The sequence below is a fragment of the Mytilus californianus genome, unplaced genomic scaffold (assembly GCF_021869535.1).
Source record: "Mytilus californianus isolate M0D057914Y unplaced genomic scaffold, xbMytCali1.0.p SCAF_2, whole genome shotgun sequence".
Classification (NCBI taxonomy): Eukaryota; Metazoa; Mollusca; class Bivalvia; order Mytilida; family Mytilidae; genus Mytilus; species Mytilus californianus.
In genome coordinates, this window is record NW_026262668.1 from 138,697,065 (window position 1) to 138,725,041 (window position 27,977).

At 32.7% G+C, this 27,977-nt stretch overlaps 1 protein-coding gene across 1 annotated transcript; it reads left to right on the forward strand.

The window, feature by feature from the left end:
- The first annotated feature begins 9,424 nt into the window (after positions 1-9,424).
- On the forward strand, positions 9,425-27,911 carry LOC127731223 (prostatic acid phosphatase-like). The gene is made up of 11 exons (XM_052240189.1): positions 9,425-9,571; positions 11,799-11,894; positions 12,843-12,929; positions 13,990-14,145; positions 16,486-16,581; positions 16,924-17,013; positions 18,010-18,154; positions 19,429-19,511; positions 20,710-20,884; positions 21,773-21,892; positions 23,644-27,911. The coding sequence occupies exons 1-11, from the start codon at positions 9,479-9,481 to the stop codon at positions 23,754-23,756; spliced, it is 1,254 nt and encodes a 417-aa protein (XP_052096149.1). The 5' UTR covers positions 9,425-9,478; the 3' UTR covers positions 23,757-27,911.
- The last annotated feature ends 66 nt before the right edge of the window (positions 27,912-27,977 follow it).

Sequence of the window (27,977 nt, forward strand, 5' to 3'; positions counted from 1 at the left end):
GAGCCACGTCATATGTATCAAAGAAACACAAAAAGGCATATAGACAAAGCACATTAGCAAAAATGAAAGACAAGAATACAAAATTTTACCATAGCACAATAACACAATGACGGAATGTATAGGTACAGAGCCACGTCATGTGTAACAAAGATACACAAAAGGGCATATAGACAAAGCACATTAGCAAAAATGAAAGACAAGAATAAAAAATATTACCATAGCACAAAAACACAATGACGGGATGTATAAGTACAGAGCCACGTCAAATGGATATCACCAAAAATAGACTAAACAGTAATAATAATATTCAAATAGACAAATAAAAGAATACTATAACACGTTATTAAGATGATAAACAACGTCAGTACACAGAATTTATACTTCAAGACCATCGTGTATTATTTGTGAAGTTGATACGGAATATTTATCAACATTGGTATCTTCCGATGAACTTTTAAGATGACCTTGTGCAATGCCAGAATATAAAGATGGGCAGGATGTTTGACAATAAGTGTTCATAACTACAAAATGTACATGTCTGTAGAATTAATTCATAAACAAAAATAAGAACAATTCAATGTTAGCACCTATAAAACAATATTCTGTTAAATTCATAACCTATGAAAATAAACTTATTCAAAGGATCAATCTTATATAAATTATCGGGCTCTATAAACAACATCATCGTAACAACAAGGATGTGAAACCCCGTTTGTAATAAGGTTTTTCATAGGTACAACCAAACTTCCAAACCAACGCTTTGTAATAAGGTTTTCACAGGTACAACCAAACTTCCAAACCAAGGTTTTGTAATAAGGTTTTCACATGTACAACCAAGCTTCCAAACCAATGTTTTGTAATAAGGTTTTCACAAACAAACTTCCAAACCAATGTTTTGCAATAAGGTTTTCACAGGAATAACCAAACTTCCAAACCAATGTTTGGTATCAATAAAAGACTTTAGTAAAGATTTTAAGTAAATTGACGGAACGAATTCCCTGACTTAATAATTTACCATTTATATACATAAAAAAGAAGATGTGGCTTGATTGTCAATGAGACAGCTCTCAACCGGAGACCAAATGACGTAGAAGGTAGCAACTATAGGTCACCGTATACGGCCTTCAACAATGAGCATAACCTATACCGTATAGCAGGCTATAAAATGCCCCGAAATGACAAATGTAAAACCATTCAAACGAGAAAACTAACGGCCTGATTTATGTATAAAACGACAAACGAAAAACAAATATGATATACAGCCACAAACGACACCACTGAATTACCGGCTCCTGACTTTATATCCTTTATTCCGTTAGGAACATATTCAGTAATATTTCTTCCAGTGGGGAATAATATTCAAGATTATTCCATATTGGTATTATTTTAGAAGGTTTTTTTTTATTTGATTTGGATTTTGAATAAAACCGAATATTTAATGAAGAAAAGTTATATTCACCGCGTGATTATACATAGAAATAAGAAGATGTGGTATGAGTGCCAATGAGACAACTCTCCATCCAAGTAACAATTTGTAGAAAGTAAACAATTATAGGTCAAAGTACGGCCTTCAACACGGAGCCTTGACTCACACCGAACAGCAAGCTATAAAGGGCCCCAAAATGACTAGTGTAAAACAATTCAAACAGGAAAACCAACGGTCTAATCTATATAAAAAACGAGAAACGAGAAACACTTAAGAACCACATCAACAAACGACAACCACTGAAACAGGTTCCTGACTTAGGACAGGTGCAAACAAATGCAGCAAGTTTAAACGTTTTAACAGGCGCCAACCTTCAACCTAACCTGAAATAGTAGTGTAACATTACAACATAGAAAGACACACTATAAAATATCAATTGAATTGGCTTAACTCAATCAAAAAGACATATTTAAAACAAAAGCAAGTAAACATACACTGAACGAATAAATCTGATCTATGACACAATATAAATACAATATCAAATAAAAAAGGGGGGATGTAAAACAATGTAAAATAGACAACTATAACCTTGGACAAAATGGCGTTAAATAAAATAACTTACACAGGTAAATTTGAATATAATGATTTTGATGTTAGGAGTACGGAGATAGTTTTTACAAAATAAATAAATTTGTTGTTCATAGTACGAGAACAGCAGTGAAAATTTATCGTCATACTAAATACTTATCAAAGGTTGTACATATTAAAATAGTTAGACGAGATAGAACACAAAATAAGTAAACATTGAATAACAAAAATGCATTACAAATTGTTTCTTCAACAGGTCAAATTAACACGAAAGTACAATTTGAGAGACCTCGCAGTTACTGAAAGCTAGTTAAAAGCCAAAAACAATTAATAGTAATCATTAGTAGTGATGTAATCATTTGTTATCAGTATACTCTGGTTTGTTATATGTATTAAAAATAATATTTGTATAACAGTTATATATAGCAGATCATCTTAATAACTCTACAGGCAAATTTCCATCCATTTATATATCATTCTATTCTAGTATTCTAATGATAGTGCAATGCAAGACACTCTTCTGTAATAATTCGTTTTTCTAATAGATTGGATTTGAGTAGGCATTCATATTTTCCCGCTTTTGTTGTAAAACGTTCTCGAGATATTCTTCCGCATGCGTTAACACAAATTTTCGGTATTCATGATTTGTTATTGATATATATATTTCTCACGACAAAACGTTTTCATATCATTTATCTATGTTCTTAAAAATTATTTTCATGAATATTTATTGATGAAATTAATATATAACAAGCGATAAGGAATGTTATTTTGCACTCGATGATATCCGCGTAACTATACGAAATACGTTCGGTTATCAGTCAAAGACGCAAGGAAATTTCTGCGGCAACATAACACCGGTATGACCTCTCAAGGTCACATCCGATGTAAAAAAAATCATGCATCAGAGACTAAAATCAACTTAAACACATTCCAGGGATTTGGTGTTTTAATGCCATGGACATTCAAAGAAGACATGACTTGTGCAATGCCAAAATAAAAGTATTGCCAGGCAGTAGGATAGTTTGGATTTAACCTTATAATAAATATGTATAATGTTATATATAGATAAAGCAATCTCTATATAGAAAATGAACTATGATGTGTATTTATAAATCCAAAAACCCATTCGAAAAGAATACAAATTTAGTTATGTTTTAATTTGCTGATGACAAAATCGATATTTGTGCCAATGTAAATAATATTCAAAGATCTTTATATTACAACATTGGTATGATAACCTTTACTAATAAGTTTGTTTAAAGGTTCGATGAGTGTACACGGATCACATAGTGATTTCCGTGCTCTAAGTACAATATAACCGTAAAATTTAGGATGTGTAATGCCGTTTTTAAATAATTTTTCTACAGGTACAGCCAAATTTACTAACCAAATCTTTGTATCTATGAAAGAATTTAGTAAACGTTTTAAGTAATTTATGGTAACGAAATCCCAGACTTAATAATTTACCAGTGATGCATTGATTACGTTCGTTAAAATCTATGACATCACTACATACACGGGCAAAACGAACGAGTTGGGATATATAAACACCGTATGATGGAGCCAAAGGAACATCGCCGTCTAAAAAAGGAAAATTAACAATAGTGAATGAAAAATCGTCTCTTTTGTCGTAAATTTTAGTATGGAGTTTCCCTTTAGAAATTGAAATGTCTAAATCTAGAAAAGGACAACTACTGCTGTTTATGTTAGATTTATTCAAAGTAAATTCCTTTGGGTAAATTTCGGAAGTATATTTAGAGAACTCTGAATTATTTAACGAAAAAATATCATCAAGATAACGGTAGGTATTGTTGAATGTGTCAACCAAATGTAACAATGGCGTGTCTTTACTGAGTTTGGTCATAAACTGAGATTCATAGCAATACAGGAATAAATCTGCTATTAAATGGGCGCAATTAGTGCCCATATGAATACCAACTACCTGTCGATACACTTTATCGCCGAAACGTACATAGTATTGTTTTCATAACAGTGTGGACGAGACCATTTTTTGGCGCACTCAAGTCTCCCATTGACTGGGTTTAATTAGGTGAACGTTCGTCTGTAACGCCCACTTATCTAATCTTTGTGCTATTTTCACATTTCTTGATCGGTGTGAGAAAAATATTTCTCCTCACTAGTGAAATATCTGTTCTCGGCAACTGTTTGGTCGAAATTTAATTGTGACGTCGAATTTCCTTGGTTTCTTCTGAATTTTTCTATTGTGACGTCATGAAAAAAGGCGACCATGCCTGATGACGTCACATAAAAAGTACACAACTTTCTTCAAATCTTTGAAAAGGATTAAGGATAAAAATCATTAGAGAAACAGATTCCACCACTTTAACTCGTGTATTACGATGTTTCTCCGCTCTCAACAGTTAAACTTTACTTATTTAAAAAGCTCGGCAAGCCTCGCACTTTAGATATTAAAATTTAATTGTCTCGAGTGGAGAAATATCGTAACACACTTGTTGCAGTGGTGGAATCTATATTTATCACGTCGTATTTATTATAGATACTTTAACTGTGGGGTCACTAAAGGTTCCCAACGCCTAAATCAAATAATTCGAAAAACTAGTACATGAATAACCTTTGTGTTTTAATTAATATTGAATACTTAAACGTTCTTAACTTGCGATCTAGCTTTGAAAGTTACAATGTATGTGTTGGCTATTATCTTTTTCGGACGTCAAAGCGGTTAACCCATTGCGGTTGTCTAATTCTTTCACTTATAGTATCTTTTAACTTTTATCGTGTGTAAAATTTTATTTTAGAACGAATGCATGATCAACTTTCAATAGTTGTGCAATTACAAAACATAGACAAAATATACTTTCGTACGGTCTTTTTCGTACTTGCAAGATATTTGACAGTAAAAAGCTATTTGGACCAAGCCTTATGAAATTTGCATTTTACTTCACGAAATATTAGTAGGTAAAATGTATAGTTTGGTGTATTTTGGAAACTGGAACTTTTCTGCTAACTACTATACTTATGAAAAACCCTTGGTAGCAGAATGATTATGCACCGACTATTCTTCCTTTTCGGAGTGTGTGTGTGTTGTTTTTTTTTTTTTTTTGTGGAAGGGGGGAGGATTGTTTTTTTTTCTCAAGCACATACATGAACATTACCTTTTTAATCTAAGTGTCGTATTTTTTTTCGTCCCTAACTTTAAATGTAAATCAATTAGTTTTCCCCCCTCTTTTTTTGAAACAAAGTATTATTTTCCTCTCCAATTTGTTTTTAAATTAATTCTTTTTTTTTTAAACGGCCCAACTTATACACCGTCACGAAATAATTGACGGCAGTTTATATATCAACTTCGTCCTTTTTTAGATCGCAATGAAAATGTGCATATAATATATGTATCATGCAGGAAACTAATTTTTAAAATGTGGTCAAAATTACATCGAAGCGGAAAAAAGCAACAGCTTAATATGGATTGAAATTGAAATAATTGTTATAATTTACACAACGTTACTTTTTCCAATATAAACATCCAAAAATTATTATTATTTTTTTTTTTTTTATTTACAACATTTTGTTCAAAGACCACATTGTGACTTCGAGATTGAGTACAACCATGAAAGCGCTTTTCCTTTTCTTTCTTCTGCTGTTAGTTTAACTCAGTTATTTTGTGTCATGAATTGGTATTGATGTCATCTCGTATGTTTTTAAATATGAAGAAAAGGGGATCCGGTTGTATGCCAATGAGACAAAAAAACCGACAAAAAATTAAAAAACGGGCAACATTCATTCTTCAACAATAAAAAAGGTTACAAGACAATAAGTTTTGTAAGTAAAAGACCTAAATTCGTGAGATACAAGAATGATATATCGACGAGTACTGCAGTTTATGACTAACTATCTTTGGTCAAAGAGACAAAAAGGATCACACACAAGCGTAACAGTTTCCCCTTTACATAAAAGCATTATACAAACAGAAAATTCTTATAATTAATTAGATATACATATTGATATATACACATATATAGAGGCAATTGAGTTGTGTAGCTACACTAGTACTGGAATATCCAAAGCAAACTAATCATATGAGTTCTCTGTATGACTGAATGATTCAAACGATGATTCATGGAATAAATATCCAGTTATCGTCCGTAACTCTTTTCACAAACAAATCCTATGCATTGAATAAATGGAAGGTTACTCTTAAATAATCACAAAATGGGAGGATTTTTTCTCTTAAGATATTTGGGAATTAACCCCATCGACTTAAAGTTTTCACAATGAAAATCCAAATGTGTAAATGTATTTTTCTATTATCTAATGATATTAGCTCTGAACCTTTATTATTCTCTAAAATGAAACTGTTGTGTGTGCTGATATAAAGAATATTTCAAACAAATTCCTCTAAAGTTTTGTGAAAAGAGTTTCAATTTATGTATCGAAATGTGTAACAAGTGTTTATTTAAATCACTACTGGAGGGCCTCTGACAGACTGAGTGAGCGTAAGATCATTGTTATCGATAGCCGATTACAAACAATTTAAAGATAAATGATTCAGTATTATTAACAACAAAAGTACTACGGTTGTCCACATTGTTACGGGAATACCTCTATATGTTGTTGTTACGGGAATACCTCTATATGTTGTTGTTACGGGAATACCTCTATATGTTGTCCAGGAGAAAATTTAAAGCTTCAATCATATCTTCACATTTCCAGTAAGTGTATGTATATTTATGTATAATTTTTTTTAAATGTACACACGGTTTTGGTAAATAATTGTCAACAAATATATCGTTTTCTCTAGGAATATGGAATAAAACAATTACTGTCTTTTGTTTCGGTAAATATGGGGTATGATTAAATTTCGAAAAACTGATATTCACTTCGTCTGTCGGCTTCAGTGAATACATTTTTTATGTCGGGGCCTTTTATAGCCGACTATACGGTATGGGTTTTTCTCATTGTTGAAGGCCGTACGGTTGCCTATAATTGCTTGCATCCACTTCATTCGAAATTTGGTGGATAGTTGTCTCATTTGCAATCATACCACATCTCCTTATTTTTGCATGGAATATCAGTTTTTCAAAAGTCAATAAAACCACATATTTAACCAATGAATAGACAGTAGTTGTAGATTTCTTCCATGTGGAACTAATACTTTTTTTTATTAAATAATACTTTCAATTCCATGACACTTCCATAACCTTGGACAGTGGTGTAACAGCACACTATATGAACAAACTATATATAAAAGACAGTTAAAAAAGCTTGACGCATCAGATCGACAAAAAGCACTACAAAAAGAAAAGACACAAAGTACTGACCTGAGAGTAACATTAGTTACTGAAAGCTTGTTCAAAGTGAATAGCAAGTAATAAAAAAACATGTATCCAAGACTTAAATGCAGAGATTTCGTTCCGTTGATTGAAATCTTAAAAACTTCACTATACCGACACGGGTAAAGCGAACGAGTTGGGAAATACACACACTGTAAGTATGGGCCAAAGGAACATCATCGTCCAAGAAAAGGAAAATTAACCATGAATAGGCAACGAAAACTCGTATCTTTTGTCGTAAACTTTTATATATTCTGCTCGAGGGATAATATGTTTCTAGGGTTGATACGGTGTTTGATATTGTCAAAGTCACATCAAATACCCCTATCATATACTTAAAATGACGGGTTTTTTTCTGTTAAGGTTTGATAAAGCCTTTTCAACGGTGGCGGATATCGATATCACCACGAATGGCTCATACAGACAATTACCACAGATTGTATCACAGATAAATATATTGTCTAGATGGTAGGTCAGGCCAGAGGACCATTTAGCTATAGTATTTTGGTTTGTAATTGTGTTGCTGACGTCACTTCAAAAGACTATTTTCCATTTTAAACTACTACTTCGGTGTTGAGTGGCGACATTATATCAAATCATGGCCAACAGCTTAGAGGTAAAGAGTCCTTATTCAGTACTAATATATATTTTGTGATTTATCTAAATGCTTGACTATTAGTTTTACAGCTTAAATAGTTTAGCGCATACATATATTATTGGTTTGATGCTTTAGCTTAGTGCATACATATATTATTGGTTTGGTGTTTTAGCTTAGTGCATAGATATATTGTTTTGGTGCTTTAGTTTAATACATATATGATATATATATATATATAATTTATGCTTAATTGTTTCTCTTTAAAATGCATGAAAAGACTTGAGAATGGCATGTATCTATTGAGATATGTATGTTTATCTTTTTTGTGCATGGTATGTCTTATGTACGTAATTTGTGTTTATTGTAGTGTCTATGTAAATGCTCTGCTTAGCTTATGTTGTACTGTTTTGTATATGTACCAACTTTGATTAAAGCTTTTGATTTGATTTGGTTAGATACGGAGCCGGCTCGCTAGACAGAAGCTTTTGATTTGATTTGGTTAGATACGGAGCTCGCTAGACAGAAGCTTTTGATTTGATTTGGTTAGATACGGAGCTCGCTAGACAGAAGCTTTTGATTTGACTTGGCTAGATACGGAGCCGGCTCGCTAGACAGAAGCTTTTGATTTGATTTGGTTAGATACGGAGCTCGCTAGACAGAAGCTTTTGATTTGACTTGGCTAGATACGGAGCCGGCTCGCTAGACAGAAGCTTTTGATTTGATTTGGTTAGATACGGAGCTCGCTAGACAGAAGCTTTTTTGTGACCAAAAGACGATATACAGATCAAAAATTTAATGATGAAAATATTTTTTTTTACAGTTTTCAGCTAACATTTATATATGTTCCGGACCATGTGAGTATTTGGAACATACGCGTATGGTAATGATCATATGCGTATACCCATATCTGTGAGTATTATACTCGTTTGGTTATTAACGAGCCGGACCGTATAATATGAGTATTTAGACCATATAGTTATTTTCAATATCTTCGCAGGAGAACTCAGCTCATTCTCCGAACCCAAGCTAGTACGAGTTACTAACTGATTCCTCTATCTTTACACATTGTCTGAATCTTGGTGAATCTGTTATCTTGCCTTCGCTAGAATCCATTGAGAGCTTTTCATCTGGTCAAATTTTTCGTCTGCAAATGGAACCACAGGCGTTTTGGGCATGGACATATTATTCTTTTTCTTAGTGTTTAAATTATTATTTTAGAAACGACCTTTCTTCTAATCTCAACTTATTTTCATTTAATTATTTTGTTCTTTAATTCTCATACGAGTTTTTTTTCTGTTATTGTAAGATCGTATAAATAGGATACATTAAATAACTAAAAACAATTGGAAATATTTAAGAAATTTTAACTTAATAAATTCACCAAAATAAATTTGAAAAAAGAATTTTCAAAAGAATACGTTAAGCCTTCATGTTTAATAATTCAATATGGCGGGAAATTAACTACCCCTGCTTACTCGGAAGTCACAAGATTTTAATTTTCTAGAATCGTAGGAATAAGGGAGGTGTCGAAAGTCAAAGTTGTCAGTCCATAAAATGAAAGTTCAAGTGAATTTTAAATTGTTGGTGCTTTTTACGGTGTTTGTAGCATCTAATACTGCAGATCCAACCCTCCGTCTGGTTAACTTGGTATGATAATGTCAAATATAATGAACTCGATCTTTCAAATTAAATCAAATAATATATTATATTATATTGACATACAGTGATACACTAAACCTATTTTTTAAAGACCGATTTTAGATGGTAATTTCTTTCCTGATCAGCATATTTTTTACATGTTAATCGATCTTAATCGCTCTAGATAATCAGTTCAGTAGCAATAAAATATGTTAAAAAGAATTTGGTGATGCCGTGACAAGGGGGGCACTTGCCCCCCCGCCCGGTAAATCTGCCACTGTAAGTTTTGATAAGACAAAAAAAAAATGAGAACTGAATACAAAGATAATGGCGTCCAAAATTTCTACTTTTTGAATGCTGTTAACTTTTATCCTAATGATATTTCAGTCATGGTGTCTTCAGGCGAATGCTGTCCTTTACTAGTCCAAATAATTATGACATCTTGACAGAAAAAATTAAAATAGCATTTCAAGACATCATAATTATTTGGACTAGTCCTTTACCTGAATGTTTGCGCCATGACAGAAAATATCTGTAAACCCAAAGTATATATTTTTACCACTGAGAATTGATATCCGTTTTAGTGTATAATAACCATAAACAAGGTTAGTACTCATTTATGACGATCCTCCCCAACAAAACAAACAGACATAATAGGTAAAAATATCAAAAATAGGGGTACAGCAGTCAACATTGTGTTATAATCTTAATCACTATAAAAACAAACAAATATGTCAACAAAGAAAAAAACAGAGGCACGGGAGAGTTTGGCATGTAAAAAGTCTTATGCATTAACCAGATATGTTGCTGCCTGCACCCCCCATAAATCCGCCTATGGTGACTGCTTTGTTGGCTGTAAATGTGTATAGATAACATTTATTGTTCTTATGAACCTCTCATAATGCATAATGCATAATGTTTACTCAACACAAGGAGCGTTTGAGTTTTCAATTTTAGGTGTCTTTTAGTTGCTTTCTCAATTATTTTTTATATATTTTATAATTTATATATCGCAATTCTTTTCAAAATACACATGAAACCTAGTATTAAATCATCATTATATTAACATTAATTTTAAAGCTGTTCAGGAAAAATATGTGTCTTGCCACTGTCTTACTGGTATTCACAGCCTATATCCTTTCGTTCCGTAAAATCAGTCCTTGCCCAAAGTTGGTCACCTTTTAGAATCTCAATTTACTTTGATATTTGTTATGAAGTTGACGTCCTTTCTTCTAATTTAAGTGTACAGAAATAAAACTTTTTCTTTCAATTTTCGGATGAGGTTTCAGTCGTAAAATGTTAATTTTGTTTACTGTAAACCAACTAATTTTCGCAAGCGATTTATTTTCGCGACATTCGCGAGTAGAAAAATAACGCGAATATAAATTGTCGCGAATATGTAAAACTTGGATCTTTCCTTATTCAACTATATCAAGAAAATTAAAGAATCGCGAACTTTAATCGCTGCGAAGTGTGTTAGAAACGTCGAAACGTGAAATAAAGTATCTGCGAAAATAAGTTGGTTTACAGTATATTTGAGTGGTATATGGCGTTTTTAGCTATAACCTTTTTAATTATCTTCTGACAACCAAATATGTTGTGACTGAAACCCTACATTGAAGTGAGATATATTTGTGTTGCACTTTTATTTATATGGGTTGTTAACTTATTAGTCAATTGGTGGAGAGTTGTCAAGTGGCAATCATACAACATCTTCTATTTTTATAGTTAAATTTTATATCAAAGTTTAACTTTTATACTGCATCTATCAACAAACATTTAAAGATAAGTTTTGTATTACAGAAAACAATGGACAATAGACTATTTTCATATTACCTCTCTTGACTCAGGATTATATAACTTTGACAGGTACCCTACTCTGTAGTAAGGCATCCTGGTACTAAGTAAGAGCAACCAAGAGAAGTAAAATCAAACATATAATGATGATAATCGGTGTAATTTAGGGGGAAATTTTGCTGTTTTCCAATTACTCTGTTGTCTATAGAAAACATGAAACAGTATTTCCCCCAAAAATTATACAGATTGTTAGCTTGATTTTACTTCTTCATGTTCTTGATGACTAAGTAGCACAATGTCCAACCATAGATTAGGTACATGTAAGTAAACTTGTCGAAAAAAATATAAACTCCGGAGTCAAAAGTAGGTAAAATGAAAAAAGTCTTTTGATGAAGAGTTTTAGTTAAAGAAGTATCAGTAAAATTATTTTGTGTTTTAGGTATATCGTCATGGAGATAGATCTCCAGTGGGTATATTTCCTACAGATAAAAACAAAGTTGACAAGTGGCCACAAGGATTGGGATGGTTAACTGAGGTAGGAATTTATAATCTAAACCAAGCTGACATGTGTGATTGGGATGAATAACTGAGGTAGGAATTTATAATCTATACCAAGCTGACATGTGTGATTGGGATGAATAACTGAGGTAGGAATTTATAATCTATACCAAGCTGACATGTGTGATTGGGATGAATAACTGAGGTAGGAATTTATAATCTATACCAAGCTGACATGTGTGATTGGGATGAATAACTGAGGTAGGAATTTATAATCTATACCAAGCTGACATGTGTGATTGGGATGAATAACTGAGGTAGGAATTTATAATCTAAACATGTTCATATGCGTCCTTGAAGAAGAAGATGACTGATTAAGAGAGAAATTTAAATCTTAAGTCAGATGACCTTTAGCATGGCTAGTTTTAGCATGGTAAGTAAGGAAGAAACTAAGATATAAAGCAAGCTTAGTGGCTTCATGGGTTAATTGGGATGCCTATGAATTTGACACTTAAATTTCAACCTTGTCATATACATGTATTCTTAAGATAATTTATTGCACTCTATTCATGCGAATATAAACCAAATTATTTTATATATATTTTAGACAGAGTTTGTACATGTTGAAGGTTCAAAAGTATAATATAATTCCTGATTTCCTCAAAAGTTGCTGTTGTATGCATTTGAAAGGTAAACATTAGCCTCAGCATTGAATTAAAACAATATTTCTTAAACATGTAAAATTATGCATAAGGACATTATGTATGAAAAACACATGTTTTTCCAATGTAAATTATGTGTGTTCATGCATATAGTCAAGGTTGCCTTTAAAAGCAAAAGAACTTTCCAAATGTATGTCTTTGAAGGTCATAATTGTGATTTATATTGTCAAAAAATCAATTAAACACAATGTTAATTTTGTATTTTTCTATAAGATATATTGATGCACTACTTTCGATTTATTTGTTGCTTTTATCTTTTTCAGAAAGGGATGTTGATGCACTACCATTTTGGTCAATGGTTAAGAAAAAGATATGATGGTTTTCTGAATAGTTCTTATGTACACACAGAAGTAAGTTATTGAAGTAAAGGATTAGAAATACTGGCAAAAAATGTAAAGTGCAAGGTACCATCAGAACCTTATTCAACTTTTGTCATGGCGTCATATATTCCTGTATGCCACTTGCAAGTCATTATAGAATGTATCCCACTGATAACTTCTTGGTGACTATGTCATGTTGTAAACTTTTCCTGAAGATGTTGCTTCTGAAATATTTAAATTTCAACAACTTTAAGAAATTTACAAAATGCAAGCAAAATCATTTACAATTTTTTTACATGTTTTGAAGTTATATTTTCTCAAATCGCTTCCTTATTTACATTCCACCACCATATTTGTTTAAAATGATGTTGTAACCTTAAGATGTCATGAGTGTTATAACCTGATGAGATAAGGGTTATATGCAGTCAGTGAGAAACATATTCAAATCCCATATTAGGTGCTCTAGTCTAATGAAATACGAAAATAAATCATCAACTGCAGAATAGAAGAAAAGAACCATAAAAAAGTTGAATAAAGCTTGTCTGCCAACTCTCCCAAAACACTTTTTTACATGTATATATTTCCAAGTCTTTCTTTTAAAAGTAATTTTGCAGATGATTTATGGAATAACAGTACTGTAGTTAAAGACTAAAAGAATTGCCATCTCGATTGACAATTTGATGGTTGCAAATGAAGATTTTTATTACGACTTGTAGTGGAGGCTGTAAAATGGATATTTGCGACCATCAAATCCCAATTGATAGTAGCAACTCTTCAATTATAGTACTTTTATTCCAATTCTATTGTGTTACAAAAAGAAATAATACGTTTTAGGTTGAAAAAAAAAAGCATAATTTTGAGATAGGTGTTGTTTTATTTTCAAATATATTGTATTAATCCAACATTTGTTGATCCAAATAATTCAATATGGCAGCTCACTCAATAGTTACGACATGTCAAACTGTGAAATTGGCAGTAAATTTTAGCCAATAGAAAAAATTGTTACACAAAAGTTGCATTCAAATTTTTATCACCATGATAATGATGATTGAGGTAGACAGATTTTGATAAACCAGACATCTTATTGCAGATAGAAGTTGCCAGTTCAAATGAAGACAGATGTTTGATGAGTGCCTATTGTAACCTAGCTGGTTTATACCCTCCTCATGGAGACCAAGTATGGAATCCAGACATTACTAAGTGGCAGCCCATACCAGTACATACCAGACCAAAGAAAGAGGACAATGTAAGTTTATTTCAAAATCTGCCGAAGTGGTAAACCTTAACAGGACACACTACATGACATCTACCAAAGTGGTAAACCTTCACAGGACACACTACATGACATCTACCAAAGTGGTAAACCTAAACAGGACAGACTACACGACATCTACCAAAGTGGTAAACCTTAACAGGACACACTACAGGACATCTACCAAAGTGGTAAACCTTAACAGGACAGACTACACGACATCTACCAAAGTGGTAAACCTTAACAGGACACACTACAGGACATCTACCAAAGTGGTAAACCTTAACAGGACACACTACAAAAAATCTACCGAAGTGGTAAACCTTAACAGGAAACACTACATAAAATCTACTGAAGTGGTAAACCTTAACAGGACAGACTTCATAAAATCTACCGAAGTGGTAAACCTTAACAGGACACACTACATAAAATGAATATGATGTTAGTATGGGTCATATATCATAGACCTGAAAATAACCCGACAGGTACATATAAGACCTTTAAAGGGGAGATGATATAAGAATACACATAACAAACAGTAGGCTTTAATTGGTTATACTAAACAAAAGAAAGATTAGTATGGACTGTCAACGTATATTTGTTCCACCTAACAGAAGTTCCCCTGGAAACTTTGTTATAAACAATGTCATAATATTTGTTCCTGTTGGAACAAATATTCTATACCCTTTATTCCGTAAGGAACAAATACTGTAATAATTGTTCCAATGGAAACAATATTACAGAATATTTCTTCCACTTGGAACTTATATTATGAAGGAACTTCTATTCCGTTACATTAGTTTACAAGGTAACAGACCCCAGGAAGACATGTCACCTTACCCGGACACATTATTCTGACTCAGAGCAGACCAGTCTTAGCTCTTACTTCTTAATGACGTGTGCTAAGCGGAGAAACAGAAAATACCAATTTTAAAGCCTTTAGTTTGACCTGGCCGGGGTTCGAACCCAAGACCTCCCGCACTCAGGGTGAACACGCTACCACAAGACCACAGAGGCAGTTTAAGAATGAAGACATGGACCTAAGACCTTCTCAAGGGGTAATCCATATCAAAATAAACAGTTTAATATTATGTTTGGACCTCAGATTGTAATAACTGACAATCGGTTGTAGGTGTTACCAAAGCAGTATGAACTGTTGACCCTTATGGAGCACCTGAGTTCATCGTGGCTTTGGGTGAGGTTTGTGTTGCCCAATATTTAGTTTGTTTTGTAGTTTTTTGTGGACTGTTAATTGTTTGTTCTCTCTTATTTTGGCCATACTGTTTGTCTCTATTTCTTAGACTTCTGGTATTTGTTCCTCCTCTTCAGAAAAGTGACAGTTTGATTTATGGCTCCATTAGAATAGCTAGAACCATGTCAAATATCACACAACTACAGTCGAACCTCGTTGTGTTGAACTTGGTTGTGTCGAAAACTCGGATGAGTCGAAGTAATTTCTCGGTCCCAGTAAAATTCCCGTTTGATCAATGCATAATAACCTCTGATGTGTCGAACTCGGTTGATTCGAATACTCGGTTAAGTTGAGTAAATTTTATAGTCCCGCCGATGTAAAATTCATGTAAATTGACCCTGATGACTCGAAGTTCGAAAGTAAGAATTTTCAAAAGATGCAGACCTTATGATAAAAATTCAAATGGGATGTATTTCTTATGTAACCTAATCATTTTCAAAAGAGATTAAAGCTGAGTAAACATACTTGTTTGTATAACAGTTAAAATGACATGTTTATGGTGACCGGTAATTAACACCTTTGGTTGATCGTTCAAGCGGAATGTTAGTGTGTTGAACATTTTTCACATCAGATAAAAACAAAACTAATTTGAATGACCCAAGCCGAGATTAAATGAATCCTTAGATTTAAAACTCATTAATTACAATGAATAAAAGGATTAGAACAATTATGATAAATTCATGATAATTTAATGTAAAGCAGACGACCTCTGGCTCATCAGAGACTGTTCATAACTTAATTCGTTCCACGAGTGATTTCATAATTTATAGTGACTGACCTTTGTAAATATTTGTGTAGACTATTGATTTTATTTGTGCATGATTTGTATCTGTAATTATTATGAAGGAACAAAAATGGAGATTGAATACACAATCATAAAGTGTCATATCGAAAAAAGGCACACTGTTCATTGTATCTAGTTTACACAAATCATACCGTATTTCATGCATTCCAAATTTATGACGACACACTCGACCTTGGATGAGTCGAACCTCGGATGTGTCGAATACTTTGGTCCGGTCCCTTCGACTTCGACACAACGAGGTTTGACTGTATATACATAAATACTATCTTCTTGACAGGTGATAAATATGGGAGAGAATTGTCCTCGATATGATCAACTGTACCAGGAAACCATGGAAACAAAAGAGATAACTGAAGAGGAAGAGAGAAACAAAGTAGGTGGATAATCATTACATAGGCTATATTCAACAGATGATAAAGGAAAGATGTTTGGAAAAATCCTGTCATTATTCTTGGTACTTAAATAGTTTGTTTTCAAACTTGTATCTCTGAGTAATTTTTATGAAAGTTAATTTAGAATATTGCTTCACACTCAACCAATTTGTTATATTAAGTTAGGTTATAGAAAGTCAGCAACATCTTCTGGCTTTATCTTTGATTAGTATTTATAAGAGAGTATACTTACTCTGTAAAGTGAACAGTAGATGGTATGTAGAAACAAATTATAATTATCACTGGAACAGTATCTCATGTTTATCATTTTAATTCCTTTTCAGGATTTTTACAAGTTTGTGGGACAGATGTCAGGAACAACCCAGGAAAATATTTCTAACATTTGGAAGATTGCCGATACACTGTTTTGTGAGGTATTGTGTGATCAAATCAAATTTTGTAAAGGATTAAATTAGTACTTGATTGTTACCAATCTCTGTTGACCAACAAACAGATGTTTTTATCCTTAATATAAAAATAAGGAGATGTGTTATGATTGCCAATGAGACAACTATCCACCAGAGTCAAAACTCAAAAGGATAAGTTTGTTAACAACCATAGGTCACCATTCAGCCTAATGAGCAAAACCAATAACGTATAGTTAGCTATAAAAGGTCCCAACATGACAAAATGTGAAACAATTCAAACAAGAAAAACCATTGACCTGATTCATGGATATACCAATAAACAAAAAATCAAATATGATAGACAATGACCAACAACAACCACTGAATTACAGGCTCCTGACTTGGGACAGGCACATACATAATGTGGCAGGGTTCAACATTCTTGTGAGCTCTAAACCCTCTCCCTTACCTGGTACAGTGGTGTAACAGCATAACATAAGAGCAAACTGTAAAAATCAATTAAAAAAGGCTTGACTCATCTGACCAACACAAAGCGTTATAAACAACTATTAAAAAGACTAAAGACACAAAGTACCAATTTAAGAGTACTTGCAGTTACTGATAGCTAATTAAAAACCATTTACATTTAAAAAATAAATCATGTTTCCCAAACTAAAATATCAGTCAGTATACATTTGATGGATTTAGTGTAAAAAAGTCATATACAGTCTGTAAAAAAAGCATGACCTTGTGCAATGCCATAATATCAACAGGATGTAGGATTGTAAGTGTATATATAAGATAATATGAATACATATTTAGTTATTATTTCTTTAGCAATAACAAAATCAATGTAAGTACCATTAAATACAATATTCAAAGGATTGATAAGTTTACACTGTCATTCTTTGGTCTCTGATGGAAAGTTGTGTCACTGGCAATCATACCACATCTGCTTATTATTATAAGCCACTATAGCACTTTTGGTTGATAGTGAGATTGTCTTTTAACACATTATTTCAGAAAGCCCACAACCTCACAGTATCAACTTGGGCTGATCAGCAATGGAAACAGGAAGGCATGACTGTGTATGAGAAATTACGTTTCCTAGACAGCTGGCAATTCAGACTTTTGTACAGTGGACATGAAAAAAGTCGACTAATGGGAGGTATGATATTCCTGTTTTAAGAAAAAGTTATATATTAAAAATTGAATTACATGTATAAAGCCATTCTGCATGGTGAATTCTACACATTTCAATGCACAAATGCTTTATATATTTGAATTTTGCTTTGCCAAATTTTATTAAGTTGTTATAGCAAAGAAAATGAAATACAACATCCACAAATATTTCTCAGTAAGCAGTATTACTCTAGAATCATTAATTTTCATTGGTACCAACTTTTGTGGATTGGGGAAAGATTGTATTTTCATGGATACTGTAAATTCAGAAATTATTGCGAGGTTTTTATTAATGCGAATAATGAGACTGGGTGAGTATCGCAATAATAAGAACTCGCTTCTGATATCTGATACATATATCTGTATGCAGATTTTCCTGAAATCGCAATAATTAAACTCACATTTTTTTCTATTCAACAATCGCAATAATAAATGCACGCAATAATTTCTGACTTTACAGTACTTAAAGGAGTAGGGGCAATAAGGCCCTTATTTGGCCCAAATATTAGTGCAAATTGAAAAGTTACCATTCATATTTATTACTTTTTTCTAACTTCTCTAAGGTACAAGATGTTCAGAAAATAAAAACAAATTTCACATTTAACGAGTTACCATAGCAACAAACTCATGTAGAAATTTATATATTTTGTAAAAAAAGTAAATTTTTCTTGTTTACACCCACTTGTTAGTATATATTAGATTGAAAAAGTATGTGCACACCCAAGAAACAACTTTGTATTTGGTGAGATTATGTCAATAGTTATAATAAGGCTTCTCTTAAATTATTTTGTTATTTCTTGACTGCACACGATGTTTCCACAGTGGAAATTACGACAGAAAACTGCATAAAGTCTGCAGTTTTCTTCTTTTTCCTGAAAACAGTACATATTATGATGTAATTGTGATGTCATAACATGAAAAAATTTGTGTAATTCATTTATATTTCTTTATTTTATGTATTTCCAAACATGATGTGCAAATCTAAAATAGTTCTCAAAAACTTTTATTTTCTGTGGCCAAAGCTAGGCCTTAATCCCCTACTCCCTATCCCCACAATTTTTTACAAAAATTGGTACTCCATGAATAATAATGAATTCACAGTACTAAAGATCTGCCTGATATGAAATGGTCTTCAGATGACAATGACTATCTCAGAAAAGTTTTTACAAAAGGATAAAAGGAATATAACATCAATAACAGACTTTCAATTACCAGACTCTAAAATATAGAGGTACATCTTAATAAAAGCTTCTGTTTCAGGTCCAATTCTTGGTGAATTTGTACAGCAGATGGTTACTGCCTCTCAAAATAAAACTAACACTAAAATGTTTATGTATTCAGGGGTAAGTCTCTTCATTTAATATAACATTTCATGGCAAGAATAACAGATATGCTGTAGGCGCTTAGTAAAAAAAAAAACAGAGAACAATTTGAAGTTTAGATGCCTTGAACAATGAACATAGATAACTATAAGGAATTCATTGATGTGGATAAAATACATCTTACAACAATTTAATATGACTACTATGAAATATAATGTCATATTAAATTGTTGTATTATCACTTTCAAAGCAAAAGATATAACCAAAATAAAACACTTCATTTTTGTATTAAGGAAAGTGCTACATACACAACCAAAAAGAAAACCTGAAATATTAATGTATTTCTGTACAAAATTAATAGTATCAATATATTCATGCAGTTCTTCACAAAAAAAGGTAAAAATAAATGAATATGAGGGATATATATCTAAGAGAAGCAAATTATGTTATGATGGGTTTTTTCCTTCATATTTTAATGATTGAATGATTGATTGATTGATTGATTGATTGATTGTTGATTGCTTAACATCCAGTGGCAAATACTTCATTCATGTTCAGGGCGAAAAAACAAGGGCAGGAAATTTGGACTGCCACTGGAAAATGAGATTTAATTGGATATGGACAGAAATTTAGCCTTGTAAAAAGGCCACCTACAAACCCCTCAAAGTGTCCTTGCAAAGGTTCTGAACATGCAGAGAGCTTGGCATTCCCTCTACATGAGACATTAGATTTAACATCCCCATTCAGACTGGGCGTGGCTGCGAATTTATACATCCTGCATGCCCCACTTTGGCATTCTATTCCTCAGTCATCCCCAGGGTTCAGTTTTTTAATGGAATTTTGTATGTATTTAGAGCTCATTGAACTGCATCACTTCACAATGTGTAAGTGGGTATAGTTGTAAGATAGTAAGGGAACAATCAAAAACCATAATTTGAAGATGTGGACAAAATTAGAAAAAGACAATGAGATAAGCAACTGTCTACAAAACAATTCACTATTAACCAAATATTGAGCAACATAAACCCCAGCATGAACTTTGAAATTTGGCTTTATGGACTTGTCTGTAACTATTACTAGCTTATATTAAAACACATAATTCTGAGTTAGAAACTTAAAGTATATCAATAGATCTTTTGCACAATAACATTTTAGATGATTGTAGTTTTCATGTGTTAACAAAAAATTTGCTTTTAACTAATTGCTTTATCTGTTACAGCATGATACAACTGTTGCTGCTTTACTCTCTGCTTTGAATCTATTTGCTAATGGAACCAGTCCACCATATGCGGCATCTGTTTTAGTAGAACTCCATCAGTACTCTGCAGGGAATTATTATGTTAATGTTCTATATAAAAATACCACTGATACAGCATATCTTCTCACTGTGCCAGGTAATTATCTCACTTTCATAGAAATCCATCAAAATACCACTGATACAGCATATCTTCTCACTGTACCAGGTAATTATCTCCCTTTCATAGAAATCCATCAAAATACCACTGATACAGCATATCTTCTCACTGTACCAGGTAATTATCTCCCTTTCATGAACTCGACCAAAATACCACTGATACAGCATATCTTCTCACTGTACCAGGTAATTATCTCCCTTTCATAAGACTCAATCAAAATACCACTGATACAGGATATCTTCTGACTGTACGAGGTAATTATCTCCCTTTCATTGAAATCCATCAAAATACCACTGATAGAGCATATCTTCTGACTGTACGAGGTAATTATCTCCCTTTCATAGAACTCCATCAAAATACCACTGATAGAGCATATCTTCTGACTGTACCAGGTAATTATCTCCCTTTCATAGAAATCCATCAAAATACCACTGATACAGCATATTTTCTCAATGTACCAGGTAATTCTCTCTTTTCATAGAACTCCACCAAAATACCACTGATACAGCATATCTTCTCAATGTACCAGGTAATTATCTCCCTTTCATAGAATTCCACCAAAATACCACTGATACAGCATATCTTCTCACTGTACCAGGTAAATATCTCCCTTTCATAGAACTCCACCAAAATACCACTAAAACAGCATATCTTCTCACTGTACCAGGTAATTATCTCCCTTTCATAGAGCTCCACCAAAATACCACTGATACATCATATATTCTCAATGTACCAGGTAATAATATCCCTTTCATAGAACTCCATCAAAATACCTTCTGTATAGTTACCAAATCAACTACTTTTGTACACAATAAACTGCTCAATTGCAATAAATTGAATTATAAGAAATAAGTATATTGATTTCAGGGTGTACTGAAAATTGTCCTTTAGAAGTTTTCCAGAAAATAACCAAACCATATATACCTGTGGACTGGAAAAAAGAATGTGGACTCCAGTCTGATGATAACACAGTCTCATTTACAACTTGTAAGTCTTATTGATTATTAGGGCTACTACTAGTCGGCAATGACTTATAGTGATGAATCTGTCTGTCTGTCCTATATAAAGTGGATACTGCCTCAACAGATTTAAATATTATTCATGAACATTATTAACACCCTATATAGGTTCCCAGTGTTTTTTTGTAAATTTGGACAAAAGTATTCAGTGACTTATTGGAAAGGGCTATAGTTCAAATCAAATCCCGGGAATTCAGAATTAACTTATTAAAAAAGGGCTATAATTCCATGGACTCTTGGTAAATAAATTTGTTATAACTCCAAAGTTTTGAATACCAATGTAATATAAACTACAGGACTTAATGGGCTACTTATAATCAATAAGATATTATTGAAATAGTTTCAAGAACAAAACCCCTTTGAACAATATTTTTATTTAATTTTATGTGATAAATAAAGACAAGTGGAGCAGATATAGCCGATAAAATATAAAAAATAAAATCTGAGTTATTATTCTGATAGTATTATTTAGTAATTTTCTGACCAGAAGATAATCAGCAATTATATTGATTTTGAGACTTAATCTAGTTGTAATATTTTATATTCTAATATATTGTTAACTAAGCCATGTTCTAATCATACAAGACATAGTTTCGTGTACCTGATGACACAATGAATCTTGTTACATCATTTGTACTTCTGGAACACTTTCAATGATTTTTTTTATCTGGTTAAATTTTTGAGGTACGAAGTGAGATTCAATTTTTCACAAGAAAACCCCAAAATTACCAGACCACTACAGATGTTTTAAAAGGAGTAATCTTGGTCTTGACACTCATTTTAACAGTAGTGTTTTGTATTTTTCAGACCAGATCACTGAAGTAGTTTTAGCAGAAGTAATCTTGATCTTACCCATTCTTATCTTTGTATTTTGTATTTTTCAGACCAGATCACTACAGCAGTTTTAGCAGAAGTAATCTTGATCTTACTCATTCTTATCTTAGTGTTTTGTATTTTTCAGACCAGATCACTACAGCAGTTTTAGCAGAAGTAATCTTGATCTTACCCATTCTTATCTTTGTATTTTGTATTTTTCAGACCAGATCACTACAGCAGTTTTAGCAGAAGTAATCTTGATCTTACCCATTCTTATCTTTGTATTTTGTATTTTTCAGACCAAATCACTACAGCAGTTTTAGCAGGAGTAATCATTCTTATCTTTGTATTTTGTATTTTTCAGACCAGATCACTACAGCAGTTTTAGCAGGAGTAATCTTGATCTTACCCATTCTTATCTTTGTATTTTGTATTTTTCAGACCAGATCACTACAGCAGTTTTAGCAGAAGTAATCTTGATCTTACCCATTCTTATCTTAGTATTTTGTATTTTTCAGACCAGATCACTACAGCAGTTTTAGCAGGAGTAATCTTGATCTTACCCATTCTTATCTTTGTATTTTGTATTTTTCAGACCAGATCACTGCAGTAGTTTTAGCAGGAGTAATCTTGATCTTACCCATTCTTATCTTTGTATTTTGTATTTTTCAGACCAGATCACTGCAGTAGTTTTAGCAGGAGTAATCTTGATCTTACCCATTCTTATCTTTGTATTTTGTATTTTTCAGACCAGATCACTGCAGTAGTTTTAGCAGGAGTAATCTTGATCTTACTCATTCTTATCTTTGTATTTTGTATTTTTCAGACCAGATCACTGCAGTAGTTTTAGCAGGAGTAATCTTGATCTTACTCATTCTTATCTTAGTATTTTGTATTTTTCAGACCAGATCACTACAGTAGTTTTAGCAGGAGTAATCTTGATCTTACTCATTGTTCTTGTTGTGGTGTTTATTCGGATGAGGAAGATACAGGTGTCATACAGAAACTTTAGATGACCGACAGCAGAATATGAATATGTACAGCTACAATATTATGATGATTATTCTGACTGATTACAGTATTACCGTACACCAGATATTTTTATTAAATAACTGTTACTTTTCACACCACAGCAATATGTTATACAGTAATCTGTCATGTGATTCTTCTATGCTTGTGCACAGTTACCACACTATCTGGTGTACGGAGATAAACTTTGAATGTCATAAATATACAATATCAGTATTACAGTATCACAATAAATTTTGAAGCCACAATTATGAAAATTTATCACATACATATATTCCAATACCTTTATTTTCTCAGGAATGAACCATTATACCCAACTCTCAAATTGAAGGCTATTTTGCAATTACCTTGTCCGTCCATCAATCCTTACATACACACATTCGTCCACCATATATATTTCGTCACACTTTTCTAAGAAAATACTGAACAGAATGACTTCTTATTTAATCGCCAGCTTAACAGTGATGAGTTGTAACGTGTGTGCTCTTTTCGATCTGTCAGACACCTACTTTATGCTGCTACTTAGAATTATGTGTGGGGGGTGCTTAACATGATAACCTTGCATTCTTGTTGAAGCAACAATGGTTTGTCACAAGGTTAATCTAATAAGAAGACCCTCTATCTTAGGGCCACTCTGAGGTGTAAACCCCTCTTGTAAGCCATCTTTAACTGTACATTTAGGCAAAATTTGTAAGTCAACCACTCACTGTACCATTTGGTTTTATTTCTTATGCTAAAGTTGTGTCCACAGCAGAAGCTTGAAGTTATACTGAGAAACTGATTTTTAAGCCCACCAGCCTATTATGGTATAAAACTTTTCCTGTCTGACATAACCATAGTACACAATCACTGAAGTATGCCTTAAACAATTCACTTAGAAAATTAAGTAATTATCAGGAATGGTGATCTGTATATGTTTGGTACTCTCTCTTTTCTTTTTTCTAGATGGTGGTTTGAGGGTTTGAATGTGTTTTGACATTCAACATTCACTCTAGTCACGTCACAGTTATTTGACATTAATTATAAAAAAAAATTTACTTTATCAATATTATTCATATGCTTCACAATGCTTTTTATATCTATTTCATTATGGGGACAATCTTTAACTAAGGAAATATCTTGAACTTTTTTTTGGCTTCCTTGCTTCAAAATTAAAATTAAAGAAAGAAACTAAAATTAACTAAGATATCTTGGTTGAAAACTAGAAGTTAAAGGGAAATAACTCAACTTTACTAGGTTTTCTTTGTTGAAACTAAAGCTAAAGGGAAATTATTAAAACTTTATTAAGATTTCTTGGTTGAAAATTTTGTTATAGTCATCAGCTCTCCACAAGTGATTTATAAAATAAAATGTTGTTGTATATATGTAAAAATTAAATTTATTTTATAAGTCTATATTTTTCTTCAGAGTTGCTCAAAATTTGTCTCATGTTTTTTGTAGATATGCATTATTTTTTTTAACATTTTGTACATATAGATATATATATATATATGGTCAAAATTATGTCTGTCATTCCAAAGAACAAAACTTTTAGTATTATATGTATGTGGTAATGTAATTTTACTGTAAATTCACAATTTATGTACATGTTTTAAGGAAATACAACTAATCAAAACTTTAATGCAAGGTTTGATTATTGTCTTATAAAATAAGGAGATGTGGTTTGATTGCTAAAGAGACAATCATACACCTGAGACCATGTAGATGTAGATGTAAGAAACTATAGATCACCATAGATCACCATATGGCATTCAATATTGAGCAAGACCCATAGCGCATAGCAATCTATAAAAGGCCAAGACATAACAACATGTAAAACAATTCAAATGAGAAAACCAACACTTAATGTACAAAACACCTAACTTAATGTACAAAACACCTAATAAAAAAATATGATATACAGTAACAAACGACAAATAAGGAGATGTGGTGTGATTGCCACTAGAGACCAAATGAGGTAAAAGTAAGCAACAAAAGGTCACATTATTGCCTTTAACAATGAGCAAAACCCATACTGAAGAGTAAGCTCTGAAATTACAAATGTAAAACAATTCAAACAAGAAAACTAACGGCCTTATTTATGAACAGTAACGAAAAACAAATACAGTAACAAACGACAACCACTGAATTACAGGCTGCTGACTTGGGACAGGCATATACAGCAACAAACGACAACCACTGAATTACAGGCTGCTGACTTGGGACAGGCATATACAGACAGCAAACAACGACAACCACTGAATTACAGGCTGCTGACTTGGGACAGGCATATACAGACAGTAAACAACGACAACCACTGAATTACAGGCTGCTGACTTGGGACAGGCATATACAGACAGCAAACAACGACAACCACTGAATTACAGGCTGCTGACTTGGGACAGGCATATACAGACAGTAAACAACGACAACCACTGAATTACAGGCTGCTGACTTGGGACAGGCATATACAGACAGCAAACAACGACAACCACTGAATTACAGGCTGCTGACTTGGGACAGGCATATACAGACAGCAAACAACGACAACCACTGAATTACAGGCTGCTGACTTGGGACAGGCATATACAGACAGCAAACAATGACAACCACTGAATTACAGGCTGCTGACTTGGGACAGGCATATACAGACAGCAAACAACGACAACCACTGAATTACAGGCTGCTGACTTGGGACAGGCATATAAACAATTTGGCAGGGTTAAACATGTTTGTGGGCTCCCAACCCTCCCCCTAACTTGGGACAGTGGTGATATCTCACAAAATAAGAACAAACTATAAAAATCAGTTGAAAAAGGCTTAACTCATCAGATCAATACAAAGCACAAAAACAACTATCAAAAACATAATAGACACAAAGTACAGATCTGAGAGTATTCACAGTTACTGAAAACATAATAGACACAAAGTACAGATCTGAGAGTATTCACAGTTACTGAAACATAATAGACACAAAGTACAGATCTGAGAGTATTCACAGTTACTGAAAACATAATAGACACAAAGTACAGATCTGAGAGTATTCACAGTTACTGAAACATAATAGACACAAAGTACAGATCTGAGAGTATTCACAGTTACTGAAACATAATAGACACAAAGTACAGATCTGAGAGTATTCACAGTTACTGAAAACAAAATAGACACAAAGTACAGATCTGAGAGTATTCACAGTTACTGAAAACAAAATGAAAACAACATGTTATAAATTTCATGCGTCCGAAACGCTTTTCTCGATTTACCTTCATCAGGAACGCTCAAAGCCGAATAATTGAAAGCCAAGGATGTATAAGAACTGAAACGATTGAAGAGCTATATAACCAAAACGACCTAAAAATATAGCCAAATCCATCTAAGGTCAACTTTGCCTGAGAGAGTTAAAACCTTAGTTTTTTTATAATTTAAAAATTTCTAAACAGACAATTTTAGAAAGGTTGGTCATAAATCATGACAATACCGAAGTCAGTGGCGGATCCAGAAATTTTCATAAGGAGGGGCCCACTGACTGCCTAAGAGGGGGCCCCGCTCCAGTCATGCTTCAGTGATTCCCTATATAATCAACAAAATTTTTTCCACAAAAGGGGGGCCCGGGCCCCATGAAAAACCCTCTAAATCCGCCTCTGGAAGTACTGACTACTGAGCTGATGATACTCTCCAGGACTGATAGTCCACCAGCAGAGGTATCGACCCACTGCTGTTAAAAAAATGAAAACAACACGTTATAAATTTCATGCGTCCGAAGCGCTTTTTGGGAAAGCATTGTTCAAAGCCATGAACACTTAATAAAAGAATCATCTATCGAAGACTAAAATATCAATCAGTACACATCCAACATACAATAGATTTAAAGTAATGAAGTCATTCACAGTCACAGAAAAACATGAGCTTGTGCGATGCCAAAATTTAGGTACATATGTGTATAACAATAATAATAATTGGTTGAGTTTTATTTTATTGATATCAAAATCAATATTTATACTGATAAAAACAATATTGAAAGATCTAATTATAGTGTAGAATTGGTAACCTTTTAGAATAAGTTTACCCAGATTGTATCTACATTTACCGGCTCGGTAAACAACATCACCGTAAAAATTGTTGATTTTGTCTTATTTTTCCCATTAATAAAGACATATATTATACATTTTCTTCTGTCTTTTTAACATTTGAAATAATTTAAATTTAATTTATGACTGGATTAATACCAC